Genomic DNA, 18,249 nt, shown 5'->3' with positions numbered 1-18,249 from the left:
GGGTAATGTGTTGTGTGAACCCAGCTACTTAAATTTTCCAACTTGGGTTTATGGTTTAGTGTTTAGTCTATTGTGTGAACCAAGCCACTGTGGTTTATTCTACAAACCATTACTGAAATGTACCATAATACAGTGCAGGGTGTGAAATCAGCTTCAGAATCCAGGATAACAGAATAACGGAAGGGACCTTGGAGGTCTTCTAATCCAACCTCCTGCTCAAACAGGAGACCTTACGTAATTTCAGACAAATGGCTGTCCAGTCTCTTCTTTAAATCCTCCAGTGTTGGAGCACCCACTACTTCTGAAGGCAATATATTCCACTGATTAATTGCTCTCACTGCCAGGAAATTTCTCCTCAGGACTTCCCCTTCTTAAGCTTTCATCCATGATTCATGATCTTGCCCTCAGGTTCAGTTCAGTCAGCATCATAAAAGTATCCAAATTTTCCATTTTATGGTAAAGTCAACATTTATTTATTTAGCGTATGGCACATCACCCATGAACTAGCAATATATGTTGTTTGTTGTTGTTGTTAGTTGCAAAGTCATGACCGACCCATTGCAACCCAATGGACAACTGTCAGGTATGCTTCCTTCAGTATCCAGGAAAGAAAACCCCAAAGTCAAGCATTTTGAAGAATTTGGTACTTTTACTGAATAAGAAATGATTAACAACCCAGTTAAGCTGGAAGTGAGCAAAACGCGCGAAATGCATCTACTAAGCTTCTTCCCCCCCTCGTGTTTATAAATCCTCAGCCAACCCAAAGGTCTTCCAAAGGTCAGGTGGCAACACGTCTGGCAGCGTCATCCATCAGGAATGTCGAGACAGTTGGTCAGCCGTCCCCTTTTGAAAATACAGTTTCGATTCCCATGAAGTCCCCTCCTACAAAGACAAACCCCCTCCTGCTCTCTTCCCCCCCTTTGCTCCATACCTAATCCCTCCCCGTTTCTTATGGCAGCTGAAGCAGGCAAGCTGAGGCTGACATTCGGCCCCCCTTGCAGAAGAGACGTTAGTCCTAAATAAAAGGAAAGAAGAGAGAGAAAAACAGAATATATACAATGATTAGGGTTTATCAGGGTATTTGGTATAGAATTGTTGTACTTTCTTGGGAGCTCGGACATCCCGTTTATTTACCCATTCAGCCTGAGATAGTGGAAAATGTTTCCAGGCAATCAGATATTGGACTTTACCATGGTGTTTTCTAGAGTCCAATATTTCCTTAACCTCAAAATGTTGCTCCCCTTCTATGAGAATGGGAATTGGAGGGGTGCTTTGATCAGCCCTTAGGGGAGATGAGTGTTCAGGTTTCAATAAACTAACATGAAATACAGGATGTATCCGTCTCAAGGTTTTTGGCATCATGAGCATATTTCAATATGGTCGGCCTTAATGTGGTCGGAACATACAATTTCGATCCAACCCAAGCTAGTCCGTCGCGAAGTGTGCATTCATTCGAGTGGATTTTAAACCACTCGTCAGCTTTTAGCGCTTCTCGTAACTTTTCGAGTAAATCCCCCGAGAGTTCTGGATTGGTTTTACTCTATGCTCTGGTAGTGACAGGTGTTGCCAATTGAGTTAAGGGGATCATCGGTTGAACCACTTCCTTCTTTATGCTGTTGTACTGTGGCAATCTGGAAAGTGCGTCCGCCATGAAATTTTTTCCGCCAGGAAGGTAACGTAAAGTGAAATTGAATCGCTTGAAATGTTGGGCCCAGCGTGCCTGTTTCGGTGATAGTTTGCGTGGAGTTTTTAATGCTTCTAGATTCTTATGGTCAGTCCACACCTTGAAAGGGTGTTTTGCCCCTTCTAAAAATTGTCTCCATGTTAACAGCGCCCATCTAACTGCAAACGCTTCTTTCTCCCATATGGCCCATCTCCTTTCTGTCTCGGATAGTTTACGGGATGTGTAAGCACAGGGTTGTAATATTCCATTCTCATTCTTTTGCAAGAGTATTGCTCCTACGGCGACGTCGCTAGCATCAGCTTGTACTACAAAAGGTTGTTCTATGTCGGGGTGTTTGAGCACAGGTTCAGCTGCAAACAAGCTTTTCAGTTTTTCGAAAGCGGCCTGACAGTCCATAGTCCAGTCTAGTGGTTTTGAGGGTTTGGGTTTTACTTCCCCTTTGGTTTTTAGCAAGTTTGTAATTGGTAGTGCGATTTTCGCGAAAGAGGGGATAAATTGTCTATAAAAATTAGCAAACCCTAAGAAACTCTGTAGCTGTTTACGGGTGCGCGGTGCGGCCCATTCCATTACTGCCCGGACCTTTTCCGGGTCCATCTCTATTCCCTCATGCGATATACGATATCCAAGATAGTCGATTTTGTCTTGATGGAATTCACATTTAGAAAGTTTAGCATAGAGCTCAGCTGCTCTGAGTTTATTTAAGACCGCTCGAACCAATCTTACATGGTCGGCCATGTTGTCAGAATAAATTAGGATATCGTCCAAATAGACCAACACCCCCTTATATAGGTGTTCATGCAACACTTCGTTGATCAACTGCATGAATACAGCCGGGGCCCCCTGTAGTCCAAAAGGGAGTACTCTAAACTGGAAACATCCCAGTGGGCAATTAAATGCTGTCTTCCATTCATCTCCTTCTTTTATTCTCACTCGGTAGTATGCCTCTCTTAAATCAAGTTTGGTAAAAAATTTTCCCTTCCCTAAATGGGCCAACATGTCCTTCATAAGTGGGAGGGGATAGACATTTTCCACGCAAATGGCGTTCATGTTTCTATAATCAACAACTAATCTGAAGGATCCATCTTTCTTTTCGCGGAACATTACTGGCGCTGCCACCTTGGGTTTGGCTCGTTCGATGAATCCCCGTTCTAAGTTTTTGTCAATAAAATTTCGCAATTCCCCCAGTTCCCGAGGTGTCATGGGGTATATTTTTGGTTTGGGAAGCTTCACCCCTGGGAGTATTTCAATGGTGCAGTCAGTGGCCCTGTGGGGAGGTAGAACATCCGATGCTTTTTCACTAAACACTTCCTTGAGGTCCCAATATTCCTTTGGAATTTTCTCTTCTCCCTCAATATAGTTAATGGCTACTGCTGCCCTTTCTGGTTTTATGTCGTCCCTTAGGGAGGGGCCTTCCTTTTCCGGAGTAGGTTCTGCCGTACGGATGCGCAGGACCCCCGTTCTCCAATTTACTCGTGGGTTCCATTTACGAAGCCAGGGCAGTCCTAGAATGAGGGGCCTTTCCATGCCAGGTGCTACGATAAAGCTGAGCTTCTCTACATGATTCCCCAACTGCAGTTCAAGGGGTTCGGTCATAAAACTAGCTGGGCCCCCTCCTGCAATCGACCCGTCTAATTGACAAAATGCAATGGGTCTTTTTAAAGTTTTCAATCTCAGTCCCATTTCTTCCACTACTTTGGGGCTAATTATGCACCTAGTGCACCCAGAGTCCAACAGGGCTAACAATTGCGCGTGAGTTCCTGTGGAGGGCACCCTTACTTCTACGGGGATGAGTAAGGGTTCTTCCGTGCGACTCACCCATTCGTCGGTGTCAGAGTCGGAGTCCGTCTCGCTGTCGTCATCGTTGGTCGGAGTTCCCAACTCACCCTGGTTCCGGGGAGTGAACTCAACGACTTCTCCTTTCAGGGCGGTGCCGCGGGTTTTGGCGGGTATTTTATCGCCTTTCTTTTGGCTGGTCCCGGTGGCTTTTGGCGATGGTTTGGAGAAACATTCGGCCGCCCGGTGACCCTCCTTCCCACATTTGAAACAGGTGAAGGGCTTTGACTTGGGTTTGGTTTCGGTTTTCCCGCCAGTCATTTTGGGCGGTCCCTTACGGTAGAAAGAGGATGACTGTTCTCCCATTCGCCTTCCTTGGAGTTCGCTCCGTTTCAGCTCGATCTCCACATCCTCAGCTACTATGTACCATCTATCCAAATCATCGGGGACCCCCATGCTCCTGCAGTCTCGATATATCTCTTCATTCAATCCATCTTTGAAGCTCTCCAAAAGAGCCATTTCTGACCAGCCTGTCATATAGGGTGCCAGTTCACGAAACTCTTGGATATACTCTGCCACCGGCCTCCGGCCCTGCTGAATGCTCTTCATTCTGAGTCTCGCCTTTCATTCGGCTAAATGGTCTTCAAAATGCCTTCTAAGGGCCCTCATGAACTGGTTGTAATTTCTCAGCAAGGGGGAGTTGTTATTGTGGAGAACCACCATCCACTCAGCAGCTACTCCCTCTAGGGCATTCGCAACGTCTCTGACTTTTGCTGCCTCTGTTTCGTAGTCCTCCCCCCAGTCCTCCATGTGGTTCCACACTTGGGTCAGGAAAAATCCCAAGGTTTTTGGATTCCCATCAAACTTCCCAGGAAGGGGGGGGATTTTTGGCTTTTTTCGTCTGCGGGGAGGGGCCTGCAAGGCTGGGGTTCTCTGGCCGGCTGCATCTCTCCCTCGAGCTGCCGAAGCCTGGGATGTTTCCTCCTCAAACTCTTCCTCTCCCCTGCAGGCTGTCTCTTCGGGCCCCCCCCCCCGGGGCCTGCTTCCCCCTTCTCCACAGGAATTTCAAAAGACTCACGGTTTTTTCTGCTTTCTTCCACATCACGGATAAGCTGCAAGGCTTGATCTATCATGAGGCGTTCCTTGTGCTGTTGCATCCACACTGCCTCTCTTTTCCGGGGTCTGGAAATTGTCACTCCCCGGGGTTCTTCTCCCCAGTCCGGCAGTCTCCCCACACCTTTTGACCATCTGGCCTCCTCCGTCTCCAGACGAAGTTTTTCTAACCATTCTGCAGTCTCCTTTTCTGACTGGAAGGCAGTTGAACTGGCTGCCCCCATTTTCTCTTCTCCATCACTCCCCCGATCTGACATGTTTGGATTTACAGTCCCCTCGGTTTTGGTCCGGGATGACTGGTTGTGTCTTCCAGCTTAATGTCAGGTATGCTTCCTTCAGTATCCAGGAAAGAAAACCCCAAAGTCAAGCATTTTGAAGAATTTGGTACTTTTACTGAATAAGAAATGATTAACAACCCAGTTAAGCTGGAAGTGAGCAAAACGCGCGAAATGCATCTACTAAACTTCTTCCCCCCCTCGTGTTTATAAATCCTCAGCCAACCCAAAGGTCTTCCAAAGGTCAGGTGGCAACACGTCTGGCAGCGTCATCCATCAGGAATGTCGAGACAGTTGGTCAGCCGTCCCCTTTTGAAAATACAGTTTCGATTCCCATGAAGTCCCCTCCTACAAAGACAAACCCCCTCCTGCTCTCTTCCCCCCCCTTTGCTCCATACCTAATCCCTCCCCGTTTCTTATGGCAGCTGAAGCAGGCAAGCTGACAACAACATTCTTCCAGGCCTTCCTGCCCTCTACCATCCCCCAAGTCCATTTAAGCTCACACCTACTGCTTCAGTGATTCCATCCAGCCACCACGTTCTCTGTCGTCCATTTCTTCTTTTGCCCTCAATCTTTCACAGCATTAGCCTCTTCTCCAGTGAGACCTTCCTTCTCATTAGGTGGCCAAAGTATTTGACTTTCATCTTCAGGATCTGACCTTCTAAAGAGCAGTCAGGGTTGATCTCCTCTAGGACTGACCAGTTTGACCGCCTTGCAGTCCAAGGGACTCGGAGAAGTCTTCTCCAGCACCAGAGTTCAAAGGCCTCAATTCTTTAGTGCTCAGCGTTTCTTCGGGTCCAACTTTCACAGCCATCCATTGCAACTGGGAAAACCATAGAAACCATAGTCTTGACTATACACACTTTTGTTGGCAGGGTGATGTCTCTGCTTTTTAGTAAGCTATCTAGATTTGGCATAGCTTTCCTCCCCAGGAGCAAGCATCTTTTAATTTCTTGGCTGCAGTCCCCGTCTACGGTGAACTTGGAGCCCAGGAAAATAAAATCTGTCACTACCTCCATTTCTTCCCCATCTATTTGCCAGGAATTCACACAAATAAATAGCACAAATAAATAGCAACAGCATCCACTCCCACACTTGGGATGAAAGGTGATGGCAAGATTTTGTGTGACCAGGGCACGTTTATTGATAATAAACCACAGAGAGGCCATCAAACTGTGTTTAGGGACAAGGTTCCTCCTGCAGCAGAAACCAGAGGGAAGATTTCTCTTTTCGGTTCACAAAGGTATGATTCTTTTCCCCAGCGAGAAAATCAAGGATGCCGATTCTGTTCACCAGACTACTTTTTTCCCCTCCCAATCCAAAAAAGTGCCAGATGATGACAAATCTAAGCCAGCAATGACCTTCATCATACTCTTACTACAGGTCTCCACTGTTACGGGGGCCTGCAGGAAAAGGAGAAGCTGGATTAAGGTTTTGCAAATTGGTTTACATTATTATTCTCATTATTATTCTTGTTGTTATTTAAGATTTAATTTTCAATTTGATTCACACTCTGGGACTGGAAAGCCAGTTGGGTGACCTTGAGCCAATCATCAAGAGATGGTGAATTCTAGTCCCACCTTAGGTAGTTGGTGACTTTGGGCCAATCACCAGGAGATGGTGAGTTCTAGTCCCACTTTAAGCAGTTGGTGACTTTGGGCCAATCACCAGGAGATGGTGAGTTCTAGTCCCACCTTAAGCAGTTGGTGACTTTGGGCCAATCACCAGGAGATGGTGAGTTCTAGTCCCACCTTAAGCAGTTGGTGAATTTGGGCCAATCACCAGGAGATGGTGAGTTCTAGTCCCACCTTAAGCAGTTGGTGACTTTGGGCCAATCACCAGGAGATGGTGAGTCCTAGTCCCACCTTAAACAGTTGGTGACTTTGGGCCAATCACCAGGAGATAGTGAGTTCTAGTCCCGTTTTAGGACAAGGTTGGGCTAAGACAGGGTTGGGCATGAAAGCCGACTGGGTGACTGCATCAAAGTGGCTCTCATTTACATCATTTCCAAATTTTTGAGAATATTTATTACCACCACCACCCTGCCACCTTATAGTACCTGTTCTGTTCCCATGTCTGTTTTCACCCATCCAGGATGGAGCGGAACACATACAATTCCATCCTTTTTCAGTTCCTCTGCAAGGCAGGCACTGACCATGTTCAGCGCCGTCTATCAAACAAAGCGTGAGAGAATGAATGTCAGAACCGGGGGGGGGGGGAGGGAGGGATAAAAAGAGGGTTCAGTCTAGAATCCCTACATAGAGGCAAGTGAACTAAGTCCAACCCTCCTTGAGTGCCGTGGACCTAACTCCAAGCAGATGCTGTCTCATGGTTTAGAAGATTCCTGTGCACCACAGGAATAAATCCTGTGAAATTTATTTAGCAATAAATCAGTTTGCAATAGTGGCAATTCTCTGTAACTCAGGTGTAGGATGAGAGTGAAGGTTCGTTCTCTTGAGCTTGTGGGTTGGTTTCCAATTGTTTTGTTGCCAGCCTAGGTAACATCTTCAGCAGAGTTTAGGGGATGTCCGTGTCGATGTTCTTCTGCTTTAAAGGCTGTGTGGTCAGGAGGTCTTGTGATGGGGAGGTCACATCAGATGAGAGTCATGTCAGGTGAGGGTCTTTATGACGGGACTTGTGATGGGTAGGTGTGGGTTGCGTCAAGTGAGGGTCTTGTATTCTCATGGGTCTTGTGATGGATCTGACAACCCAAGTTGACCCACACCTGACCCATCACAAGACCCATCAGAAAACAAGACCCTCACTTGACCCGACCCAAACCTACCCATCACAAGTCCCACCACAAGACCCTCGCCTGGCATGACCCTCACCTGATGTGACCTCCCCATCACAAGACCTCCTGATCACACAAAACCCCTACAAGCAGAACACCGACACGGACATCCCCCTAAACTCCACTGAAGATGTTACCTAGGCTGGTAACAAAATGTTCAGAAACCCTCCACTCTCAATAAATCAGTAGAACTAGAACTAAAACCATGTGTGGATCTGAGTTTTCATCATCATTTTAACAAGTCTTTCCCTGATAGTCAAACATCTTCTGAACCTTGGTCCCAGGTCCAGTTTCACTTTACGAAGATTTCACATTGATCAGAGGCTACTGGAGCTAGAATAGAATAGAATAGAATAGAATAGAATAGAATAGAATAGAATAGAATAGAATAGAATAGAATAGAATAGAATAGAATATGAGCCGAGGCGGCACAGTGGTTAGAGTGCAGTACTTCAGCTGACTGCTAGTTCAGCAGATCAGCGGATCAAATCTCACCGGCTCAACGTTGACTCAGCCTTCCATCCTTCCGAGATGGGTAATATGAGGACCCAGATTGATGGGGGCAATATGCTATTTAGTATACTGTCTTTGGCGTAAGCCGCCCAGAGTCCTCGGAGAGTGGGTGGCATAGAAATATGACTAATAAATAAATAAATAAATAACAGAGTTGGAAGGGACCTTGGAGGTCTTCTGGTCTACCCCCCTGCCCAGGCAGGAAACCCTACACCACTTCAGACAAATGGTTATCCAATATCTTCTTAAAAACATCCAATGTTGGAGCATTCACAACTTCTGGAGGCAAATTGTTCCACTGATTAATTGTTCTCCTTGTCAGGGAATTTCTCCTTAGTTCTAAGTTGCTTCTCTCCTTGATTAGTTTCCACCCATTGCTTCTTGTCCTGCCCTCAGGCGCTTTGGAGAATAGCTTGTGTCATGCCTGGAAGCCATATTACCTGTGTGCCTTGAGGATCCAGGTCTGCCGCAACCATGCCGGGGAAGCTGGGAGGGGGGATTGCATGAGTGAAGTAGAGATAGCCATAACAGAATTCTCTAAGAGAAGTTCAAGGCCATGGTTTGCAAAGAAGAAATTGGAGGATGTCTTCTGTTTGGGAAAGAACTGATTGGAGCTGTGTGGACATGTGGGAGATGTGGGCAAGGACTTGAACTTTCTTGTGGGTGAGGAAAACCCGGGAGCTTTCAGATTCGGGTTTTCCCAGGTGTGCCAATATGGCATCTCTAATAAAAATTAGCTTTGAGGAACAAGCCTCGGAGTTTGATTTTTGTTGGGGGTGTTACTTGGAACCCTGACAGCTTGACTCCTTCTTCTTTGTGGCAGCCATATTGGAACATATTGGAACACTGCGATCATGTCTCCCCTAGTCCTTCTTTGCAATAAACCAGGCATACCCAGTTCCTATGTTTTAGCTTCCAGTCCCCTCATCATCTTCACTGCTCTTCTCTGCACTCTTTCTAAAGTCTCAACATCTTTTTTTTAAAGTTTTTTATTATATTTTTATTGTTAAGGAATAACAAAAAGGAAAAAAAATCAATACAAAAAATCAATAGTAAGGAAAGAAAGAAAAAATTTCCCCCAACGTGCTATACAAACGGAAAGGAAGTTTTAGGAACTTGAAGTCTTCAATTCTTCCAGAAATCTCTTTGATAAGGTACTGGTGCCGATTCATCCAATCTCCCAAGTGCAAAGTCCACAAATGGTTGCCAAGTGTTCCAAAAAACATTTTCTTTATATATACCACTTCTAATTTTAATATCACAAGTCAATTTATCATTTAATGCAAATTTCCATGTTTCATTGTACCATTCTTCTAATTTTAAGTCAACATTTAATTTCCAATATCTAGCAATTATAATTCTCCCCATTATAACCAAAATCCTCACCAATTCTCTTTCTCCAGTTGTTAATGTTGTTTCATTCAATATTAATAATAATATGGTTTCCAATTTCAATTTGACCATTTTTCAACATCTTTTTTAAAGATCGTCCCAAGAGGGACTTGGACTGTCTTGTTGGTTATGTTCAAAATAACAAAGTTTCTGAATTACCTTGCTGACACGATATTGGTACATTGGAGGAACAGGTTGTCCAAAGGATGTAAAACCTAGTCCAAAGGAGGAAACTACAGAGGACACATTGACGACAACTGCGTTGTTGCCTCCCATGTTTTCTTTTGTGGTTTCCTTGGCAGCCTTCTTCAGGAGAGGCAGGAATTCCTAAAATACATATGAAACAGAAGGCCGAAATCTTACGTTTCTCTTCTTCCTCGGTCTCCTTCAGATCCTTGTTTTATTCTCACTGGCCTTTTTTTATTTCCCAAGTCATAGCTTTTTCTTGGTGCCACCTCTGATCCCATTCTTCTTCCCAGAAGACTACCTATACAGCACCTAAACCAGACTTACTTTGACAATTAGGAGGGGCCCCACTGTATTGGTCTTGTATGACAATAGCATATCTTCCTGATCAACGTTTTCCAGGAAAAGGCCCGGGGACATTCCGGCAGCATTATTGATTAGCAGATTGAGCCCTCGTCCTTTCAGATGGGATTCCACTTCTGACACAGCCCGCCTGATACTGGAAAGATCTGTCGTATCTACCACACACAGAGGGGAAAGCTAATAGGACAGGTATCAGTAAAAGTGTAATGGAAAAGAAAAGACCTTCGGAGAAGGGAAAAAAACCTTGCGGCCTAGATAACAATCTCATCAATGAAATTTGCCCACCTAGCAGTTCAAAAGCATGCAAATGCGAGTAGATAAATAGGCACCACTTTGATGGAAATGTAACAGCGTTCTGGGCGCTTTTGGCTTATAGCTATGCTGACCACATGTCCATGGAAATTGTGTTCAGGCAATGCTGGCTCCCTAAGCCAAGAAAAGGAGATGAGCACAGTGCAACCGTCATAAATACATGCCCGTTGCCAAGCGTCCGAATTTTGATCACACGACTGAGGGGATGCTGCCATGGTCGTAAGTGTGAAAACAGTCATAAGTCACTTTTTTCAGTGGCATTGTAACTTTGAACAATCACTAAATGAATGATTGTCAATTGAAGACTAGTTGTAGTGGTGCTATTTATTATAAGGCTATATTAACAGGTCTGGAATTACCTCTACCATAAATTCTAAACAGGAGGAATCTTAGGAAGATTTGCTCCATTTAAAAAACTATTCACCTGTTGAATTGATATCACTACACTGGTACTAGAGAAACGGATATTAAAAAAATCCCCAAACTGACAATTAATTGCACTACACTTTTTATATACTCATGGAATTAATGATGATAGATATAATCATGTTTTGTGGTTTTCATTGCAATAATTACCTAGAGAGTAACGATCCCATACCTAATTGAACCACGCGAGTGTTGTCGTGCTGACTAGCAAAATTCTGCAAAGCCTGCAATTGAGAAAGAAAATGTTAAAAAGAACAGGCTGAATAGATAAAATATATTTTAAAAGTATAATCTGCAATCTCAGTTCCAATATAGCAGATTTTTTTTCTTTTTATAACCCTTTAATCCAGGGGTGAAATCCAGCAGGTTCTGACAGGTTCTGGAGAACCGGTAGCGGAAATTTTGAGTAGTTCAGAGAACCAGCAAATACCACCTCTGGCTAGCCCCACCCACATCTATTCTCTGCCTCCCAAGTCCCAGCTGATTGAGAGGAAATGGGGACTTTGTAGTAATCTTCCCCTGGAGTGGGGTGGGAATGGAGATTTTGCAATACCCTTCCCCCAGGAGTGGGGAGGGAATGGGGATTTTGCAATATCCTTCCCCCAGGAGTGGGTAGGGAATGCAGATTTTGCAATATCCTTCCCTCAGGAGTGGGGAGGGAATGGGGATTTTGCAGTATCCTTCCCCTGGAGTAGGGTGGGAATGGAGATTTTGCAGTAACCTTCCCTTGCCACGCCCACCAAGCCACACCACACCTACCAAGCCACGCCCACAGAACCGGTAGTAAAAAAAATTGAATTTCACCACTGCTTTATTCCCTTTTATTTGGGTTGGAGTTGGTGAGACTGAGTAGAGCTGAGTGTTTACTGGCTGGACACCATTCCTGATGCCTACACAGAGTTCACAGCAGAATTTTTAGCTTTCCATCCTGATATCTGACATCTGCTGCGTGGATTGAACTCTCAACCTTCCGAGTGGGAGGCAAGCCTCTTCACCTCTAACCCACCACACCCCTCTTCAATTCCTTTATAGCAGAATATCGTAATGGATTGTTTTTATCAGATATTGTTATAATTTGCAGACAATATTTTCTTAACCAGAACTAGCTGTTTATATATCTCTTTTTGTTTACATTATCATAGTTGTATTGTTGCTCTTTGTGTTAAGTTTATTTAAAATAATCCAGGAGGTGCATAAACCGGATGAATTTTCTGGTTTGGTACATCTTAGCATGAGGTCTGAATTCCAAGCCACGTTGCATTAATCAATGGACTGTGATTCAAAAAATCCTGGTTTAATCTTTTCTCTCAAATGCCTCAATTCCTTGATGCCTGGAACGGAAGCCCACATCAGTACATTACCCCAGCTTGAATCTTAAAGATGCTGAATTAATTTTGATCTTCTACATGCCTTTGATTCAGGTCCAGTAGGGTTCCTACAAGTTGCAAAAATATGTCCAGAAGGCGGGTTCAACTTCACCAGCTCTTTCACCAGTCCAAACCCAATTCCCCGGTTGGTGCCGGTCACCAGGACGTTCCGAGCTACTTGAAACATCCTGAGACTCTTGACTGTTCCCCTTTGGAGAGGTTAAGACATCTGCATCTCCAAATAAGAAGAGGTTACTAATATTAAGCTAGCCTGAAGTGGATTCTCTTAAACACAAACAACGGTAATTCTCGACTTACAACCGGAATGGGAACCAGAATTTCCATTGCTAAGCAAGGCGATTGTTAAAGAGAGTCGTGCCTGGTTTTATGACCTTTTGTGCCATGGTTGTTAAGTGAATCACATGGTCATTAAAGGAATCTGGCTTCCTCCGTTGACTTTGCTTGTCAGAAGCCGGTTAGGAAGATCTCAAATGGCGATCATGTGACTCTGGGTGGCTGCAACCATCGTGAATACCTGCCAGTTGTACAAAAGCCCAAATTTTGATCATGTGATCATGCTGTGACAGTCATTAAAGTGTAAGGACCAGTTTCCTGTGACACGTAGAAACAGTTAAAGGGCAAGGCCCATGTTTATTCTCCATGGTACATTTTATTTATTTATTTATTTATTTGTTTGATTTTAAAAGCAAATCTTTATTAAACCTATAAAAAGTAAAATATTATACCATGTATATACAAGATACATATTAAAACCCACTTTTTCCAGCAAGCCGGGCTGGCTTAGGAAGAAATTTTTAAAAAATTTTTAAATGTTTAATTGGTTTGTGGTTTTTTAAATTTTGGGCCAAATTTATATAGATTTTAATTGTTTTTAATATTTGTATTTCATGTTTTTAATTCTGGCTGTGCACCGCCCTGAGTCCTCAGGCAGAAGGGCGGTATATAAATTGAAAAATAAAAATAAATAATAATATATATTAATACAGACGGCAATACATAAAAAGAAAAAGTGACTTTGGCCATACGTCCATTATCTTATTAACGGTGCATATTTGTTAATTATTATTATCGTACAGAATTTTACATTTACTCTCATTTCTACGAGTTATCCAATCATACCACCTATTCCATGCTATATAACATTTTGAGTCTACCTTATCCTTCATTTCAAATATTAGTTTGTGCATTTCTGCACAGTTATAGATCTTTTGGATTATCAATTGATCTGTTGGCAGTTGATCAGTTTTCCAATATTGGGCAAATGCCAATCTGGCTGCAGTGACTATGTGTAATATTAAATTCATTTTATTTAATGTGTATGGCTACATAACCATCTCTACTACTGAACTGTATGGTTATATAATAATCCTCTGCTATCTTGCTAAATGCCCAAATTTTGATCATGTGATCATGCTGTGACAGTGTGAGGACCATTGTAAATCCCTTTTTACAATGCTTTTGTAACTTTGAATGGTCACTAAATAGGTGGTTGCAAGTCGAGGACTACCTGAAGGCAAAGTAGAACATTAATCAACTCTTTAATTCATATAATTCTATACTACACCATATGTTATTATCTATAGACTTCATTCTTGTGAACGCATGGGTGTGCATGCTCTTCTACTCCATGTTAGAAAGCTAGACCAAGCTATAACTAGGATGAAATTACCCATATTTTTCGGAGTATAAGACGCACCTTTTCCCCACATAAAAGAGAGTGAAAATTTGGGTCTGTCTTATACACGAAATGTAGCCCCGCCCAGCCTTTGAAATGAAGGTTTAAGAGGCTGAAAAAAGCCTCTGAAATCTCCGTTTGAGACGATGAAAAAAAGCCCCTGAAACCTCCATTTGAGAGGCTGGAAACGGAGGTTTCAGAGGCTGAAAAAAGCCTCTGAAACCACCCCTTGAGAGGTTGAAAAAAAAGCCTCTGAAACCTCCATTTGAGAGGATGAAAAAAAGCCTCTGAAAACCTCCCTTTGAGAGGCTGGAAATGGAGGTTTCAGAGGCTGAAAAAAGCCTCTGAAACCACTCCTTGAGAGGTTGAAAAAAAAGCCTCTGAAACCTCCATTTGAGAGGATGAAAAAAAAGCCTCTGAAACCTCCATTTGAGAGGATGAAAAAAAAGCCTCTGAAACCTCCATTTGAGAGGATGAAAAAAAGCCTCTGAAAACCTCCCTTTGAGAGGCTGGAAACGGAGGTTTCAGAGGCTGAAAAAAAAGCAAGGCGCAGAGCTCACAACCAATGAACCTGTTGCTAAAGTTCACCTCTGGGAACAGCTGATTGGGGGTATTCCGGGAAGCCGATCTACCTCCAATTAGCTTTTTTCTTATTTTCCTCCCCAAAAACTAACGTGCGTCTTACACTCCAGTGCGTCTTATAGTCCAAAAAATACGGTAAGCTAAACCTAGGATATATACATTTCCTTATATGAAAACGGTTGCAGGATTGGTACATGGCTAGTCTAGAGAAAAGATGGACTAAGAGGGACATGATAGCAGGATTCCAATATTTGAGGGGCTGCCACAGAGAAGACAGGATCAACTTATTTTCTAAAGCACCAAAAGGCAGGAAAAGAAACAACGGATGGAAACTCATCAGGGTAAGAAGCAACCTAGAACTAAGGAGAAACTTCCTAACAGTGCGGACAATTAACCAGTGAGACAGCTTGCCTTCAGAAGTTGTGGATACTCTATCACTAGAGGTTTTTAAGAAGAGATTGGATGACCACTTGTCTGAAATGATATAGAGTCTCCTCGTTGAGCAGGGAGTTGGAATTAGAAGACCTTCAAGGTCCCTCCCAGCTCTATTCTCAATTATTTGTATACTATAATATTTCTATCACTTCTCACAGCTTAGGCTATCTAGTGAAAGCAGAAGAGGAAATTCCTGCAGAGTCACAAACTTTAAGATGGGCTTTGCTATTCCTTATGTAATCAGATTGTCTTCCAGGTATTTTACCTGAAGCAAATGGAAGAGTCCCCAAGAAATAGTTTCCCTGGACAATTTAAATCAAGGAAGAGCAAGATGTCTCCTTTTCGTCATGATCTATGAACCCTCAAAACAGATTTGGCAGCATTACATAGCTCTTCCTATCTCATCCTTTCTATGGCACCATCTCTGTGTTTCCGTTTTCCACTTCATCTAAAACTTTTCCTACCCAGGGAAAAACCATCTCACCAGCTGTAAGGACAAAAATATATTTTCCCCACTGACTGTGATTATTGTGACATCATTTCTCTGTTCCCACGGTTATGACTGACTGCAGTTTCATTCCCTGAGCCTCTGCTGACTTTATGAAACGTTAATATATTGTATATTGCTAGTCCATGGATGATGTGCCATACACTAAATAACTAGCAATAGCAATAGCAATAGAACTTAGATTTATATACCGCTTCACAGTGCTCCACAGCCCTCTCTAAGCGGTTTACAGAGTCAGCATATTGCCCCCAACAATCTGGGTCCTCATTTTCCAACCCTGGAAGGATGGAAGACTGAGTCAACCTTGAGCTGGTGAGAATCGAACTGCCAAACTGCTGGCAGAAGTAGCCTGCAGTACTGCATTCTAACCACTACGGCACCACGGTGTTGACTTTATTATCAAATGGAAAATTCGGACACCTTTATGATGGTTATTGAAGTACACCTGAGGCAGAGGTGGGTTCTACTTACCTTTACTACCGATTCGCAATGGATCACATTCTGCGCATGCACAGATCGCCGATACTGACATCCGGGGCAGTGGGCGGGGCCTCCCGCTGGTTTTACTACCGGTTCTTGCGAACCGGTCTGAACCACTGACCTGAGGGCAAGATCATGAATCATGGATGGAAGATTAACAAAGGGAGATCCTAAGGAGAAATTTCCTGATAGTGAGAGCAATTAATCAATGGAACATCTTGCCTTCAGAAGTTGTGAGGGCTCCAACACTGGAGCTGGCTGGGGAATTCTGCATGTTGATGTCACCCATCTTGTCTCACCCATGAACTGAAAGAAAAATCAAAATTGCTGGCAGATCCATATCCCGCTGATATCAGTGAAGATCTTGTAATGGAGATAAGTCTTTTGCCATCTGTTCATCAAGCAAATTTTGGAGGGGGCCAACCGAGTCCATTGGAGCTACTGAATTGCTTGAAAAGATACAAGCTGGAAGGACTCTTTCCAGAGGTGGGTTTCAGCAGGTTCTGACCAGTTCTGGAGAACCGGTAGTGGAAATTTTGAGTAGTTCAGAGAACCGGTAGTAAAAATTCTGACTGGCCCCACCCCCATCTATTCTCTCTCTCCCAAGTCCCAGTTGATCGGGAAGAAATGGAGATTTTACAGTATCCTTCCAATGGAGTGGGGTGAGAATGGAGATTTTACAGTATCCTTCCCCTGCCATGCCCACCATGCCATGCCCACCAAGCCACACCCACAGAACCGGTTGTAAAAATTTTTGAAACCCATCACTGACTCTTTCCCAATATATGTGTCTGCCTCCGTATACTGTTAACAATTTCTGCCACTGTCGCCTCTGCAGAGCACTCATTCAGCAAACTAAAGCCAATAAAAAATTAACTAAGATTGACTATGTCACAGGGCAACTGGTAGATTTGGCAAGTATTGAGTCTGATCTTGCAAAAAACTATTGCAAAACGATTTGATTTTGATGATGTGATTCACAATTTTGCCAGGAAAGAAAGCCAGGAAAGCACCTTTGGTTAGCAGAATATAAATGTCATTACAACTCAACTATATATGGTAATAACTGTTATGAGCTTGTAATTGATCTAGTATTAAACTCATTGTTTATGTATATTGTTTCATTATTGTTTGTATACTGGTGTGTATTATTGTTTTTATTATCTTTTACAGAAGTACCTGTCCTCTTTTTAATATATTTGCAAGTATGTTTGAATGTAATTAATAAATGTATAATTATGACATTATTGATTTATGTGTTCATGTGTAGGAGGGGCCATTTATGTGTCCATGTGAGTGGGCCCATATTAAGTCTTGTTCCAGCACTTAATAATCCTCTTGGCAGCCCTGTCCTTGCTTACATAATTCTGGATCAGTTAACTGATTATCTGGGGTCCCACATTCTGCATTTGGGATCCTTAATCTTTTTGTGTGCAACATGCTACTTCACAGCCGTTTTAGTTAAATATACATTCAATGTTTATGTGATCTTCAGTAAGGCGACCAATCGTCCTTCTTTAGGGAGGACAGTCCTTCTTTTTTAAGTTCTGCCCTCTCTCGAAAAGTGTCCTTCTACATGTCCTCCTTTTCGATATTTGAAGACTAATCTGTAAATCTCCGTATTCGACCGATGCTGATCCGATCCGTTGCGTGTGATGTGACGTATTTATATATTTGACATGACGATTCGTCAAGGCTCGGTACAGTGAGGCGAAAACCCGATTATGAGATGCATGCGCTCCGCACAGGAGAATTGTTTTGAGTGAGTGCGCCATGCGCAAGTGGCTTTGTTCACTTCTTACCGAAACACGACACGGCACACACACACACATTAGACTCACTTCTTTTTTTTCTTCAATTTATTTGTGTCCTTCTTCTCATTGTAAAAAAGTTGGTCGCCTTATCTTCAGAGATTATTATTATCACTCGGAATTTCTATTGTACTGTAGGAAGAAATACTGTAGGAAGAAAATGGGTTCAGCTCCAAGTGGGGAAAAAGACACTGGAAACATGGAGACTGCTTGGAAAGATGGTTTAATGGTGGACAGGATCACATGGCTTGAGTTCCTGAACAGAAAAGGGGCGAGACGCAGCAAGTACCCGGGTTTTATGCCCTCTCTGGCTTTGAACTTCCTGGGGCCCAGAAAGAGTATCCTGATTGGTTGTCAGACTCCCAGGGGGGGGGGATCTTAGCTAGCCTTGCTGGTGCCATGTGGTGAGTTTCTGTTGTAGATGGGTCCTATTGTGTTGCAGATGAGTTTCAAAGATTGAAAGATTGAGTTTCTGTCTCTGGCCCATTGACAAAGGGTGGGGACAGGAAAGTGGGAGCTGCTTTGTCTTTAAAACATGC

The 18,249-nt window shown here is 43.4% G+C and overlaps 2 protein-coding genes across 3 annotated transcripts; both read right to left on the bottom strand.

The window, feature by feature from the left end:
• Positions 1-629: 629 nt before the first annotated feature.
• On the bottom strand, positions 630-5,195 carry LOC148112271 (uncharacterized). 2 transcript variants are annotated; one of them, XR_015729637.1, is made up of 2 exons: positions 4,536-5,195; positions 630-1,015 (listed from the first exon to the last, which is right to left on the bottom strand). XR_015729637.1 is itself a non-coding variant. In XM_087877232.1 (2 exons), the coding sequence occupies exons 1-2, from the start codon at positions 4,064-4,066 to the stop codon at positions 1,010-1,012; spliced, it is 573 nt and encodes a 190-aa protein (XP_087733358.1). In that variant the 5' UTR covers positions 4,067-4,522; the 3' UTR covers positions 630-1,009. The 2 variants fall into 2 exon arrangements, 1 of the variants encoding a protein (XP_087733358.1); XM_087877232.1 differs by lacking the exon at positions 4,536-5,195 and adding an exon at positions 3,500-4,522.
• Positions 5,196-5,964: 769 nt separating this feature from the next.
• On the bottom strand, positions 5,965-12,385 carry LOC117670503 (uncharacterized). Its single transcript, XM_060681585.2, has 6 exons — positions 12,242-12,385; positions 11,004-11,055; positions 10,058-10,248; positions 9,704-9,871; positions 6,905-7,015; positions 5,965-6,248 (listed from the first exon to the last, which is right to left on the bottom strand). Exons 1-6 carry the CDS (start codon positions 12,383-12,385, stop codon positions 6,135-6,137), a joined length of 780 nt encoding a protein of 259 aa, XP_060537568.2. The 3' UTR covers positions 5,965-6,134.
• Positions 12,386-18,249: the final 5,864 nt, after the last annotated feature.

Source organism: Pantherophis guttatus, chromosome 11 (genome assembly GCF_059756535.1).
Source record: "Pantherophis guttatus breed Tessera chromosome 11, ASM5975653v1, whole genome shotgun sequence".
NCBI lineage: Eukaryota > Metazoa > Chordata > Lepidosauria > Squamata > Colubridae > Pantherophis > Pantherophis guttatus.
The sequence above is the reverse complement of the archived record's forward strand: the minus strand, read 5'-3'. Positions and strand labels throughout refer to the sequence as shown.

Coding starts and splice junctions, on each gene's coding strand:
- LOC148112271 (XM_087877232.1), bottom strand. CDS start 4,066: ATGAAGAGCATTCAGCAGGGCCGGAGGCCGGTGGCAGAGTATATCCAA.
- LOC117670503 (XM_060681585.2), bottom strand. CDS start 12,385: ATGTTTCAAGTAGCTCGGAACGTCCTGGTGACCGGCACCAACCGGGGA. Junction 11,056..12,241: donor CTACTGGACCTGAATCAAAG/GCATGTAGAAGA, acceptor TCTCAATTGCAG/GCTTTGCAGAATTTTGCTAG. Junction 10,249..11,003: donor CACTCGCGTGGTTCAATTAG/GTATGGGATCGT, acceptor TGTGTGTGGTAG/ATACGACAGATCTTTCCAGT.